This window comes from Lathyrus oleraceus, chromosome 5 (genome assembly GCF_024323335.1).
Source record: "Lathyrus oleraceus cultivar Zhongwan6 chromosome 5, CAAS_Psat_ZW6_1.0, whole genome shotgun sequence".
Lineage (NCBI taxonomy): Eukaryota > Viridiplantae > Streptophyta > Magnoliopsida > Fabales > Fabaceae > Lathyrus > Lathyrus oleraceus.
The window spans coordinates 600365373-600380290 of record NC_066583.1 but is presented as its reverse complement, the minus strand read 5'-3'; the positions used below and the strand labels follow the sequence as shown (position 1 = coordinate 600380290).

Here is a 14918-nt window from a genome sequence, read left to right as displayed (position 1 = left end):
AAATTAATTCTAATTAACAAAATTAATTAATTAAAATAAAATTTAATTAATTAACCTCATAATGATAAAAATGTGAAAATAGATAGAGGTGATAAAACTAAAAGGGCTATTGATCCAAGACTGGACCCAAGGTGATAACCCAGTTGGAACTACATTCAAATTTAAGATGGGTGTGTGTTGACATGAAGGAGGTGAGAATTGTGCCCATGCCAGTTTGGCCCAAACGAAAACACCAAAAATGTGAGTGGGAATGAGGAAGGTGAAAAACTGTTGAGATTGGATGGAAAAGAGAGCAGGAGAGTTGGGGTGAGCTTGTTATCCGTGTGAAAACTTGATGAAGGGTATTGATTCATTGAGGATGTGTTTTCTTCTTGATGAATTTAAATTTGGTTTTGTTGAAATGTAAGTGAAATTGCAATGACATTTAAATTTGTGTAGGATGAAAAAATGTGTGAACTTGTGGTCCTAACTTTTGATGTATGTATGTTATGTATCACGTATCATGTATGATTAATTGATAACTAATTTTTCTTTGGTTTTTCATATAGAATGATGGTGTGGTGATATGATCAATGGAGCAAACTTTAGGATGATGTTGATGTTTGAAAGTTGAGCTTGGCATGATGGGAAAGTTTAGGGTGATGATGGTGATGGCGCAACAATATAATGAACTCGTGGGGAAGTTGCAAAACAAATACTGACTTTTCTCTTTTCTTCATTTTTGTATAACTTTTTTTTTTATGTAAAAGGGATGTAATGTATAAAATTAATTTTTTGTATAATGTAAATGCCTTAAAACTTGTATTATTTAAAATAATGGAATAAACTATATTTTCTATTGTTTATTTTGTGACAAAATGCTTTCTTGTTTTATTTTGAAATTTCATCTTTACCAAAATGACATTTGACTATTAATGGACTAAAATTACCAAACAAGTTAAAACAAGATTAAGATAGAAGAAAAGATGAAAAACAAAATGCAATTGACACATAAAGAAGTCAAAGTTAAAAAGTCAAACTTTTTGACTTTGACTTTCTTCAAATACAAGTTAATGAGTGATTCATGATGCAAATGAAAGCCATTAAAATAATGTAAAAAAGAACTAAAATATTTAATCAAAATCCATCAGTCAAACCTTTGACTTTTGAATTTATTTGACTGTATACAGATGAATGGTGTTTAACTGATGAGAATGCATGCCCAAATGCAATGGTCATGTTGATGCAGATGAAAAGAAACTAAAATTATGCAATGCAGTTGATGGTAGGACAAAATTAGGGTATGACAGTAACTACATTTACTTTGCAGTTATGGACATAGGAATACTTGACCAAACTTCGTCACCAGTAGTCACATTTCATTACTTATGAGTTATCATTTATTTAATATTATGTCACAAGTTGTTGTTCTAACCATTAGCATTAGAGGACGCTTAATTCTGGTGAAAACTTGAAGTCCCAAGGTTTAATGGAGCAAGAAATATTTTGATTATTCCAAAGGAAGGTTAAGAATTTGGTAAGTTAACAAAGTTTATAGAAGAAGACAAGTTCTGGAATCCCATTATATGCCGATAAGAAATCTTCGTCGACGTACCTACATCCTTTTTGTAGACAAATAGCATCTCGATAATTTTCTACTTCATCACCCCTCTAGAAGGGAGATTTTCCTTAGGCACTTCTACAATGATAGCGGAGATGTACGAGCATTTTTCTTTACTGTCCTTTCTACTTTCATCATTTGTTATGCCATTTCCAGTCTTCGAGGGGGATTTGCATCTAGGTGATCCCTCCCTGATTCTCTTTCCCTCTTTACATAATCGATCATCCGACCCTTTTTAATCAGCCCTTAGATGATATCATTTAGCTAGATGCAACCGTTCTAAGTGTGGTCATGACTTTTATGAAAGCGTTAACACTCCGATTTATCAATGTGAGATGTTTCCCTAACGGAATAAGGATGTCAGACTCAACCCTTCCAAAATTTAGTGTTGGCGTAGTCCTGGTAAATCTTCTCTCGATAAACAGTCAGAGGGTGTACTTTTCATACCGTCTTTACATACATCGTTCATATTCATCTTGGCGTCTATGTGACTTCTTCCTGGTCGGGCGACTGAAGTGGATTTCAACTGATGCGGGATTGTTAAAACATTTGCTTAACTTATCCTTTAGAAGCATGTACAACACAACCTTGGTAAGGATCTCTTGGATGGTCTTCACTTTCTTCCTCCATGTTCCATCTCTATCTCTTAGAGTGGATGACCTGCAAGGTTAGTACTCCAATGCTCAAGTTTGTATGTGAAGAAGAAAAATAGAGTGAAATTGAATTTGAAACTTGTTTCCTCAATTTGGTGATCTTTCTATATAAAGAGAGATGGAAATAATGAACTCACTATTTTTTATGAAGGAATTATGGAGATTTGTTGGATGCACTTGTACTTGAGGTCATTTGTAATCATCAAAATGATAACTCGTGTGCAAAAAAGAATTTGGAAGGGGTGTGGTTCTCTCTCTCTCTCTCTCTCTCTCTCTCTCTCTCTCTCTCTCTCTCTCTCTCTCTCTCTCTCTCTCTCTCTCTCTCTCTCTCTCTCTCTCTCTCTCTCTCTCTCTCTCTCTCTCTCTCTCTCTCTCTCTCTCTCTCCCCCCCCCTTGGATTTTAACTTGCCACACTAAGTACCAACTTCATATATACACAACTTGAAATGGGAATCATGAATGCTAATTGAAGGAATCAAATTGTAAAATTGTCTTATATTCAACAATTTTTCATCCTAATAGAAGTAGAAGTATTACCTTTTCCAACTCTTAAAACAAAGTAATCTTAAACATACCAAATTGCTTTAAGGATACATCTCTAAGTATAAGAATTATTATATGTGTACCATCAATGATCCCGTTTGTTTTGCCTTTTTTTTAAATGATTTTTGTAGTGTTATATATTTGTGTAAAAAAAATTACAGAAATTTTTCATAAAAGTTTCAAATAAAATTTTTGTTTGAATAGTTATTTTTAAAATAGTATTTTAGGTATTTCATCATTTTATTGAATTTATTTTTGGATATTAAAATTTTGAAAAAATTACTTAATTTTGAAGCTATTTCAAATAGTTTTTCATAAAAATCATTTTTGAGATGATTTTTTTGAAAACATTGCGATTTCGACTATACTTTGATCTTCAATAATTTATGCTTATGTTATAGGATGTCAAAATTAGTCTTTCAATTAAAAAAAAACAAATATAAAAAAACTTGAAATTTTTTGAAAAACATTTTTATAAAATCTATTTTAAAAAGAGATTAAAGGTAGTGCACTGACGGTGTAAAATAATTTTACACTGTCATCCAATGAAAATTTATCAATCAGCCATATCATGCAACTAACTTACAAATATCAGAGTGACTTGATAGAATAGATGGTGGTGATCGGTTGACAGTGTAAAATTATTTTTCACTGTCAATGCATATCATTTTTTCTCTTAAAAATACATAGAAAAAAACTATTTTTTTAAATTTAAAACAAATGGGCCTTAAGATTATAGATGACAATGGGCAGGGTACTATAGGATTTATTCTCATACCCAAATTTTAAAAAAAATCTTCGTACCTGAGCCCATATATGCGTGGATACCAAAATTTTGTACCCTATGGGTACCTAAGTACCCATATCCATACTCGTTTACCCGTATTTCTAATACAAAATTATTAATCAATCATAATTTTTCATGTTATTTTAAGTTTTAACAATATTAAAAAAATCGAGGATAGTATTATTGAGTTAAGAAATAAACAAACATTTATATCAAAATACCTAAAAATTTAATAGTGAATATATTAATAAAATTGATATATTAATAATAATATTGCGCGAGTATAGAGCGGATTGAGTATTAAGGTACTCGTATCCGCACCCATACCCGTGTCCATTTTGTAGATTTTATGCTACGGTTGTGAATCATTTTTGCAAGTTTCCACTTATAATGGTTCCAATTGCCATCCATACCCAAAATATTGAGAATTTCTTGATGCACCCACCCTATATATTTCTTAGCCACCACGCAAAAATACTTAAATGCCCTCATATTCTAGAGATACATCTCCGGACGCACCAATTTTTAATTGAGTGTTAAAATATTTTGGTGATGCAGCTCCATTTATATTACGAAGTTACATCATCGTAATGTATTAGAACAATGTGTTTCATATTATGTTTTGTTTACGCGTATTCATATGAAGATTTATAAGCGTTATGTACCATGTTACGTGACGATATTTAAATGATTCAATCGATATACAAACAATGACGTAAATAAACTCAGATGGTCCAAAAATGTCATACATAAATAAAAGATCAATAAATGACAAAAATAAAAGTCGAGAACAACGATAAAGTAGCATGATGTCAAAATAGAATACAATCCATAGTACTACTAATATATACCAATGCACTATTATGTATGTCGGATTACATCGTCTCTGCCTCCTCTGGCACTGTCTCCGGTACATCAATATCCCCCGTACCTTTGTCATTTTCAGTAAAGTATCATATTTTATACTATGTCTAAACTATCAATCATCCAATTTCTACTCATTTCTTAACGTATACATCAATTTCTACTCATTTACCCATAAGTTCAAAATTATTCAAAACATCAAAAAACTTACAATTTTTCACTTTGATTTAGTGTTGAATGATGTTGATTGAAGTTCCTATGACTTTGGATACTTGATTTTAGACTTGTTGATGAGAATAAATTTGTGAGAGTTTGAAGTGTTTTTAGAAAAATATGAGAAAAGAACGATTATAGCGCGATTTAAGCTCAAAATCGTTCCTCCGACATTGAAATATTTTAACATTAACTTAAATTTGGTACGTTTCGGTCAAAAATACATCTTCAAAATCTAAGTGTGGTAGTAAAAAAACATACAGGATGCATTAGTTGAACTTAAAGCTTGTCATAGAAATCGGTGTAAGAAAATTATGACTCAACAACTCATAATTTATGCTTTACTTTCAACACTTTCACATAAAGATTTCCACTTAAAGATAGATTGGCTATCGTTTTATGTAACTTTTATCTAAAAAATAGCTTGAAGTTTGAATTAAGAAATTTTATCACAATTATCAAACTTTGAATTTTTATATAAACGACGTCTATTATCTATAACAATATATAAAGAAAATACTTTATTTTAGTCTAGCTTATTTTTCTAGGCACTGCTAGTTTCATATTGAATAACCAGCGACTTGCCTTTAATCAAATTTAGAAATAAATTCTATTCAACAAAGTAAAACACGCGTTTATGGTATAAATTGATCAAGTCCGAGAACATTGTTTATGACATAATATTGATCCTAGGATCTTAACGATTATGAACGGTAATACAAATTCATGCCTGCTCATAACAATAGTTAACTCCATAAACAGAGCAGAAATAAGAATACAACTCTAGAACGATATTTGATATTCCTTTACCATGTACACATTTGTAGTAAGAACATGTACATACACAATGTTAAATCTGGAGACTGTCTACGAGGTTATATAACTCGTCTTTTTCAATCTACATTTACCTTAAAAGCTACACTTAGTTCTTTAAAATGTATGTACTCAGATATACAGCAGTCTACAAACTATATGTAACATTCACACAATTCTAATTCACCACACGCTCATCATCTGCACGATAGAATTGCAACAATTTTAATGGCTCCACTTTCTCCTGTAACCAAAGCCATCGCAATATATGTTAGAAGATCAAACACTCTTTAGCATCTAAGTTTAGATGGAAATTAATGTAGACCGGTAAAATACCTCAGCTATCTCTTCATATTCCATAGGGAAATCAAACCCAATTGAGCAATTCGGCAAATCTTCAGAATTTTTAATCCATTCTTTGCGTTGTAGAATTATCTTTAATTTCAATCTAAACATCTGCACAAAGATTATTAATTCAAAATAAAAAAATTTAAGGTAAGACTTAACTTATGCCCCAACCCCTTGGGGGCATAAGTTAAAAAACTCATAAATAGAATATTTGTATTGAAATAAACAATAAAATCATTAATTATACACATGTATTAAATTTATCACACAATTTTCAAGATTTTTTTACTATATAAATCTCTTAACTTGTGCCCCTTGGGGCACAAGTTAGCATTACCCAAAAATTTAACACGGGACAACAGGGAAGAGAGGTTATCTAAGATGAAGGATTAGGAGAGGATTATCCACATAATAAACAAACCTGGGACAGAGAACAAAATTTTGGATGCTCCAACTCATCTGCGATGATCACACCAGCACCTTGACACTCTGGACAGAAAACATGTTTGATATCCCTGTCTTCTTTACCACTGCCTGATACAGTCTTTATCTTCCCTTCTTGACTACCATTTTGATTAACTATGCGATTTGTGATTATTTCATATTCACACAGGAGTATCCAGTGTATGACGCAGGCCGTATGAAACACATGAAACGCCTGCGTATAAAACCAAATATAACTCCTGTTTTGATTATTGAAAATTGAATCTAACTCTTTTCCAAAGTTAAATAGATGTATTGTGAATAAAATGCAGTTTCAACTTTTAATATGTTAAGTTTCTACACATGCTTGATTTATTACTAACAAATATATAGCAAAACAAGATCAGAGCATTAATGAAATGATTTTACCCCAGTTGGATTCCGGCTGCAGCAAGCTACTCTTCCCGTCCTCAAATTAAAAAATGTTGCTACATCTTTACCAGGAATCATGTTTTGTTGACAGATGTTGCATACTTTCTCTGCTGCTAAGCGTTCTCGCCGTCTCATTGCCTTCCTAGTAGCCCTGTTTGAAACAAATTTGGTGCGAAGAAGCTGACTGTTGGATTGATCAAGTGCTGATGTTGAGGGGGCATTCCTCAAAGGTGGAGACTCTTCCGCAGAAGAAGCATAATGCTTACGGAAGAATTCACTAACATCTTCAGGATCGGACAATGGTGCTTTTCTCTTTCGACCAATTTCCCTTCCATTTTCCAGTTCTACCATAGAGGCAGATGGAAGTAATGGCTTAGTATCCTCAAGTACTTTGTCCCGGCCCAAATCATAACTGTAAGGGAAAACTACAACAGCAAAATCATGCTCTTGAACCTCAACATCATCTTCTTGACTATCCTCTTTACCTAACCATTCACACCATATTCTTCTAATTTCACTCCCATTTAAAGAGCCATACTTCTCAACAAACCTGGCAGAAATCTTCCCCAAGCCAACTTTCCTAACATGTACATCAATAGCTTCAGTTGCAATCTTCAAACGAGGAATCACCAACACAGAACCATCAGATATTGTATCATCTGTCGCAATCGGTTGAGCATCTGACTGAGCCTCTACACCAAACGGCACAATAGCAAGACTATTGTGATTCTCACTTTCAGTCATCTTCAACAATCTATTTTGGATGACATTTGCATTCTCCGTCTTTTTCTCATTCTCAGTTGAAGCATAAAAAAATATAAGCCCATCACTAAAAGGCCACGGATTCCGTTTCAACATAGTATCTCTAGCAGAATCCAATCTCTTCCTATGAAGCTTACCTTTCAAGTGATCATACACAACACTATCACTGTAACACGGAGCAAGACATAAAACGCAGAAATATATGAATTTCTTTCCATTTTCACGTAGCTCAATGTAGGGATGACCTTGAGCTCTAATATGACTAAGTATAATCCTAGCCTCTTTCTCTCTCGGATGGAGAGTACCATTCTTTGTAAGCCCCAATTCTAACTTCCCACCCATTTGAATTTTTCAGCCAAAAATACTAAATGCAAAATCCAACACCACACAGACTTCAAGAGCCAAGAAATACACAAATAGAACAATATTTTCCTCCGAAATTTCAAAATCAATAACCTAATTCCAAATCACGATTTCAAACCCTAGAACTTCAAATACCATAGCAGAAAAATTTCTCAGACTCAAACCTTGGTTTAACAACGATTACCTTTCAGATTCAAACTAACAACAAATATTTGACAAATGCAGAAAATCGTTAGTCAACGATCTTACTTTTTTTGTTTCCGATATCGAGAATAGAAATTAAAGGAAAAGGTGAGAATAGAAAAATTTGAAGAAGAAACCTTAACACGCAGGCGTGAAACTAGCTTTTGTTTGCGTATTGTGTATAGAATTCTTCGGTATTCGAGGAGATCTGCTGTAACGAAAAAACGCGGAAAGAAGCATGGAAAGAATTTCGAACGAGCGCAAATCTTCCATTGACATCTCCGTGTGTCGCCGGTGGGGAAGAAAAGCGCTAGGGTTTGTTGAAGGTGCGAGCAAGAACGAGAAAGTGGGGGAAAATTGAGAGGGAAATTTAGAGAGAGGAAAAAAGAAAGTGATTATCGGAAATTTGAGAGAGGTTTTTAGTTATTTTAACTTCAATTAGTTGCAGATTTTTTTATGTATTTATGGAGTGTTTTTTTCTTCAAACGGGGTGTGCGTGAGGAGTATGGGAATTAGTTGGTGACCGTTGGTTATCTATGATGAACGGTGATTGGAGTTGAAGTTACTATATGGCGTAGTAGGTTTTTAGGATAAGGAAAGGGCAAGAACTAAGGATAGTATATTCGAATTTTCTCTGTTAATTCCTTTCGGGTTTTGTTTCTAATTTTGTGTACTCTATCATTATTCTTTATTGCATAAATGCTATATAAAATGAAGTTTGTGCTTTTTGGTTAATAACTCATGAACATTTGATTTTAGAGTGTAGGTTGGAAGTTGGAAGTTGGAACTCACAACTTTTCACTTATTTACACTTACAGGTGTCACCATTAAGGCTGAAAATTCTGATGATTTACAAACTCTCAGAGAAATAATATAATTTGTGTTGGAAATATTATTTTTAAATTTTTTAGTTATTTTATTTATTCCCGATTGTATATAATATTTTTAATAAATTTACTTACAACTTAGAGTATGAACTATATTACATTCTAAGTTAATCACAATTATTAGATTTTTATTATAAATATTTAATCTTTATTTTAATATATTAATTATATATATATATATATATATATATATATATATATATATATATATATATATATATATATATATATATAATTTAATTGAAATACATTGACAATGTAAAATGATTTTACACCGTCAGTTAATCTTAGATATTAAAATAAGTTTGATTTTTATTTTGAAAATTCATAAAGTAATGCAAACAGATTACGGTGATGAATCGACAGTATAAATCTTTTTACATTGATAGTGTATAATAATTATATATATATATATATATATATATATATATATAGATGTGTTTTTTTTTTCAATTTTTTTTGGATTTTTCACATGTAAAAAAAGAGGTATTGTAAGTAAATTTATAATATTATTCTTTATTTAATTATATTAAAAAAATTTAATATTAGAAAAAAGATGATAATAAATATTTAAAAATATAATAAAAAAATAAAATTAATAATTAATTTATATTCGAAAATAACGGAGTTAATCTCACGCTTAAGTGTGGATTTATGCCCCAATATTTAAAATTATCTGTACATAATATATAAGTTTCACTTTATAAGCATGTCAATTTCTTTATTAATGAAAGTCTCTTCATAAAATACTTCATTTATTGCAAGTGAACACACATTAAATAGAAATATTTTATAAGTTTCACTATAATCAAATCAAATAGCCTTCACTAATGTATGGAATATATGAATACATTAGCCTATGAAGATAATGAAACTAGGATTGCATAATGGATTTGATTTCTATACCGTCATAAAAGAAATGGTAATTGGGTTAAAGATATAAAATTATAATACTACTATTTAAAATAATTTTTAAACAATCTATTTGATATTAAATTAGAATACTATTATTTCAAATAAATTTTATATAATGCAGTTTTTTCAAATTATTCAAGTATATACAATTTTTTAGACAACAAATATATTTATACGTTCGCTCCTACAAATTAAAATTTTTGAGTCCGTTCCTGATAATATATATAAACTTTTTCTCTAGTGAACTTATAAAAAAAGTGGAGGGAGTATATTATTGTCGGTAAATCATATTTTAATTGCTAGAAGTTGATATTGATAGGTCCATCATTATCATTTTGATTCGAATCTCGATATTTATAATTGTGTTTGAATTTTTAATGATTATTATTATTTTGTCTACGGGCTAAAAAAGAAAGTTGTTGTTTAACGATGTTTTTGGTAAACAATCACGAGTTTGAAAGTATGCGAGATTAACTCGAAAATTTTTCAAAATAATTTGTGTAAATGATTTGTATGCACACATTCGTGTGAATTGAATGTAGTCATCACATGAACGATAGCGGCGTAGAAAAAGACTTTAAATGAAGTCTGGTTGCGATAATGATAAGGTAAAATGCAATAAATGACATTAAACAAAGCAAAAGTAAAAGTGCATGTTCCGTTTAAGAAAACAAAAGACTAATGAAAAAGACTGGACGCAGACGCATACATGTTTCTCGCTCAATTGTTTCGCTCTTTGACTCAGGTATTCCAATGGTATGGAGAGTGTGTATGAAATTTTGCGACCCTTAATCCCATGTATGATTTTGCTATTTATTCTATTTACAAAGTAACTGTCGACGATGGTTATGACCACTAAGGAACTTCTATATTCACTCCACGTTCAATCTTCAAGTTCTCACTACTGTGTTAATGTTAGGGATGGTAAAAAAACCATACTCCATCGCGGATATGGGACATGTAGCTTAATAGATATCTGCGGATAAAATAAATGGATATTTAAATATCTATTTTTAATAGATAAGAATGTGAATTTAATGATACTCGTGCCCTCGAATATCTGTATCTGTTAATAAATCATAAATAAAAAATTTAAATATCACTAGTTTATTATACTCTGTATTTTCACCTTCTAAAAATATTAGTCTTCTCATATATATTTTTTTTAAGTTTTCTTTGGAGAAAACCTTTCACATTTTATACAAGTTCTATTTGTCAATTTCATATTTAAGTTTTTTCTATAATTCATATCTCACTTCAACAATTTCATCGTCCAACCAACTAGTACAACCCTTCCTCCGTCTAACTAGTGTTTCCCTTGCTATTCATCTATCGTCCTCTCTTACACCATAGCTCACAATCACAATATCTTTTAAATTTTTGATTGAAAATGAAATGTATGGATATTATATTTGGGTGTTATTATATTTTGGTGAAAAAGAAGGAAATTAATATGATGAAATTTTGTTATTAAATTGAGAGTGAATTGTATGAATGTTATGTGATAATAACCTTTTGTGTATTTAAAAGAAAAAAAATTAGAAAAAAAATATTATCCATGAATATCTGTAAATATCTGCGGGTACCTTAAAACCCGCAGATTGCCCGCTTAGCGGATACCCTTACGTATATAGGGCGGATATGGATATCATATTTATCTAACGAGACGGACACAAATATCATACTATCGTCCCAATGGATATTCATTTACATCCCTAGTTGATGTGTCACACACGACACTATCTGTTTGAAAACTCACGTTGAGTTGTAACTGCTTCCACCTTCCCCGCGAACCCTCTATCGTAATTGCTCCAACGTGTCGTCGACGCTGGCTATCAAGGACTCTTGACTTGTGATTTTAATAAGTATTTCACCTTACGTAGTTTAGTCGACTGGTCCTCTAGATGGAATAAAGGCTTCTATTTAAATTTCTTCTTTCTCTAGCATCTACTTTCCTTTTGCTATACTGATTCCTAAAGTGTATACCTATACTTTTGTAAGTATTTACCATTTGTTTACCGCGTTCGATTATCAGGGCCTAATTCCTCAATCTCATATGCATTATTGGAAAACACTAACTTTCCAAACTTGATCTCCAACAGAGAAGACTTTTGACTTAACCTTTTTTGTTGTAGGTTTAAGATATTTTCTTCTTTTTCCTCATCAAGGCATCCAAGGTAAGTAGCCTTTCTTCGTCCAGGTCGACTAACTCATCCATCATCATGCTTAAAAAGTGGTCAAACGAGATTTCATTTTGTCTTTGAATCCTTACAGACTATAAGCATATCTTAGCAAGTAAAACAGCATCGTGACCAAACACCAGTCGAAAAGGTATAAAATTAATGGCTTCTTTGGGCGAAGTTCTGTAAGTCCAAAGTGCTTGATCCAAAGTTATATTCCAACTTCTTGGCTTTTAGCCTATGTGTTTTTTATCAATCTTATGATAACTTTGTTCGCAACCTCTACTTGGGCCTTAGCTTTAGCGTAATAGGGATTTGGCGTTAGGATTTTGATTCTCGCCTCTGCGGTAAACCCCATTACGTTTCTGTCGACGAACACTGAACCTTTGTCAGTTATTATGGTTTCAGGAGTTCCATATCTACATATGATATGACTATGTATGAAGTCAATCATAGTGTTTTGGTCGACGTTAGTAAGAGGTACTGCCTTAACCCATTTTTAAAAATAATCAATGCCCACTAGGACATATCTATAGCTTTTATAGAGGATGTAGGTTTGATCTCACCTATTAGGTCTAACTCCCATCCCCTGAATGGCCATGACTTGATGATTGAATGTAATTCATAGGCGGGTACATGTTGTATTCTTCCATGTTTCTGACACTTCTGACATCCTTGAGCGAACTCAATGCAGTCTTTCAACATGATAGGACGATATACCCCCTGCCGACACAACTACCACTTCATTTTGTGGTCTGCTTGGTGAGCGCCACATGATCTGCTGTGGGTGTTAGAAATCTCTAAGCAAGTTTCGTTCTCACCAATGCATTTGAGAAACACCTCTTGTGGAGTTTTTTTGAACAACCCCATTCTCGATAATTACATAACTCAGCGCCTTGTATTTTGTTTTTTGATCCGTTGTTCCTGTTGGGTTTATAAGGAACTCAATAATTTGTCTTCGTCGTTCATCATTTTCTATGTTGTCGATGACAAATTTTTCAAAAATTTATGGTAACTTCTTTGCCCTCACAAGTTTTGGCATTGACAATTGTGATTGGATAACGATAGCTGATACCAACTTGTCTTATACTTCAATCAAGTTCTTTGACTTTATCTTTGCTACCTTGTAGCCTGAGGCTACTTGGGCAAAATCGTTGGCCTCTTTATTTTTTATTCGTGGTACATGTTCAATATCCACAGTTTCAAATCGTTTAAGCATTGAATTTTCCTTGACGAAGTATATTAACATATTATCTTTAATGCATTTGTATTCTCTTGTTAATTGTTTAATTACCAGTTCGGAGCCACCTTTGATCTTGACTTTGGTTGCCCCCAAGTCTAATAATATTGTAAAACCTGTTATCAAGACTTCATATTCAGCCTCATTGTTGGAACAATGGTCGTTGATTTTGAACTTATACTTAGTCGAAATCTCTTCTAGGGACATGATGGAAATTCACATGCATGTTCCCTTGGAATGAGTGGAACCATCAAAATATAACTTCCATGTCGGGAACTGGACATTGTTCTATGCTATTTCTGTTACTGCATGATCCAAGAAGAAATCAACAATAATTGGCCTTTCATGGCCTTTAAGGATGCATAAGTTAAAGAGTATTCAATTAGGGCTAATGCCCATTTTCCAACTCTACTATATAAAATCGGTTTCGACAACATGTGCTTAATTATGTCGAAGTATGAATAAACAAACACATTTGAAGATTATATATAATGCTTGAGTTTGGTACATGAAAAATATAATGATAAACACAATATTTCTACCATTGTGTATCTAGTCTCAACATCGTTCATGATTTGACTTAAATAATATATGGCTCTTTCAACGTCATCATCATCTTACTGGGCTAACATACTCCCAATTGTCGACTCAAATGGAGTAATGTCAACTTCATAACTTTGTTCCTCATGGTAGGTAACAACATTGGAGGCTTCGATAGGTACCTCTTAATCTCATCAAAGGCATTTTGATATTCAACCTTCCACCTGAAACCTTCTTCTTTCTTTAAACGTAGTAGTGGTGAGAATACTTTTGTCTTGCCACTCAAATTTGAAATAAATCTTCTTAGAAAGTTGATTTTTCCCAACAATGATTGAAGTTGTTTTTTGTTGGTCGGAGACTAAGTATTTCGTATGACTTTTGTCTTGTTTGAGTTTATCAATATGCCTTTCTTATGGGCTAAAAAGCCAAGAAAATCCCCCACATGAACACAAAAATCACATTTTAATGGGTTCATTTTAAGCCTATTTTCCTCATCCTTTCGAACAATTGTCGAAGATGATCAAGGTGGCCTTTCTCGGATGAAGATTTGATAACTATGTCATCAATGTACACCTGCATGAATGTTTCATTAAAGTCATGAAACATTGAGTTCATTACTCTATGGTAAGTAGAACCAACAATCTTTAGGCCAAAAGGCATCATTATCCATTTGTATGTGCTTAAGGCCCCTGGATATCGAAACACCATTTTTGCTATGTTTTCCTCTGCAATGAAAAATCTAGTTGTAATCAGAGTATCCATCGAAGAGACTGAGGTATCCAAATCCAGCCTCCGAATCAACCAATATCTCAACTACTAGCATTTGATATTCGTCTTTGGGAGTGACAACATTAAAATCTCTAAAGTCTATGCATACTCTAAGGGTACCATTTTACTTAATAATTGAAACAATATTAGCTATCCATTCGACATACCTGACAAGTCTGGTGAACTTGTTCCGGAGAAACCTCTCGATTTCAGCTTTGATCTTCAACATGATTTCTTGTGAGAACCTTCTTGGGGTGTATTTCAATGGCCTCTTATCAAGTCCGATCGACAACTTTAATTTGACTAGATCGTGACTAAGTCCAGACATTTCATCATAGTCCCAAGAAAAGCAATCTCTGAACTCCTTCAGCACTTTGATTACTTTTGTTTTCAAGTGTGGGAAG

The 14918-nt window shown here is 32.4% G+C and overlaps 1 protein-coding gene across 1 annotated transcript; it reads right to left on the bottom strand.

The window, feature by feature from the left end:
* Positions 1 to 5374: 5374 nt before the first annotated feature.
* LOC127086876 (uncharacterized) lies at positions 5375 to 8617 on the bottom strand. Its single transcript, XM_051027694.1, has 4 exons — positions 6674 to 8617; positions 6243 to 6479; positions 5810 to 5929; positions 5375 to 5717 (listed from the first exon to the last, which is right to left on the bottom strand). The coding sequence occupies exons 1-4, from the start codon at positions 7778 to 7780 to the stop codon at positions 5652 to 5654; spliced, it is 1530 nt and encodes a 509-aa protein (XP_050883651.1). The 5' UTR covers positions 7781 to 8617; the 3' UTR covers positions 5375 to 5651.
* Between the last annotated feature and the right edge of the window lie 6301 nt (positions 8618 to 14918).

Coding starts and splice junctions, on each gene's coding strand:
- LOC127086876 (XM_051027694.1), bottom strand. CDS start 7,780: ATGGGTGGGAAGTTAGAATTGGGGCTTACAAAGAATGGTACTCTCCAT. Junction 6,480..6,673: donor GCAGCCGGAATCCAACTGGG/GTAAAATCATTT, acceptor TTTTATACGCAG/GCGTTTCATGTGTTTCATAC. Junction 5,718..5,809: donor AATATGAAGAGATAGCTGAG/GTATTTTACCGG, acceptor CTTTGGTTACAG/GAGAAAGTGGAGCCATTAAA.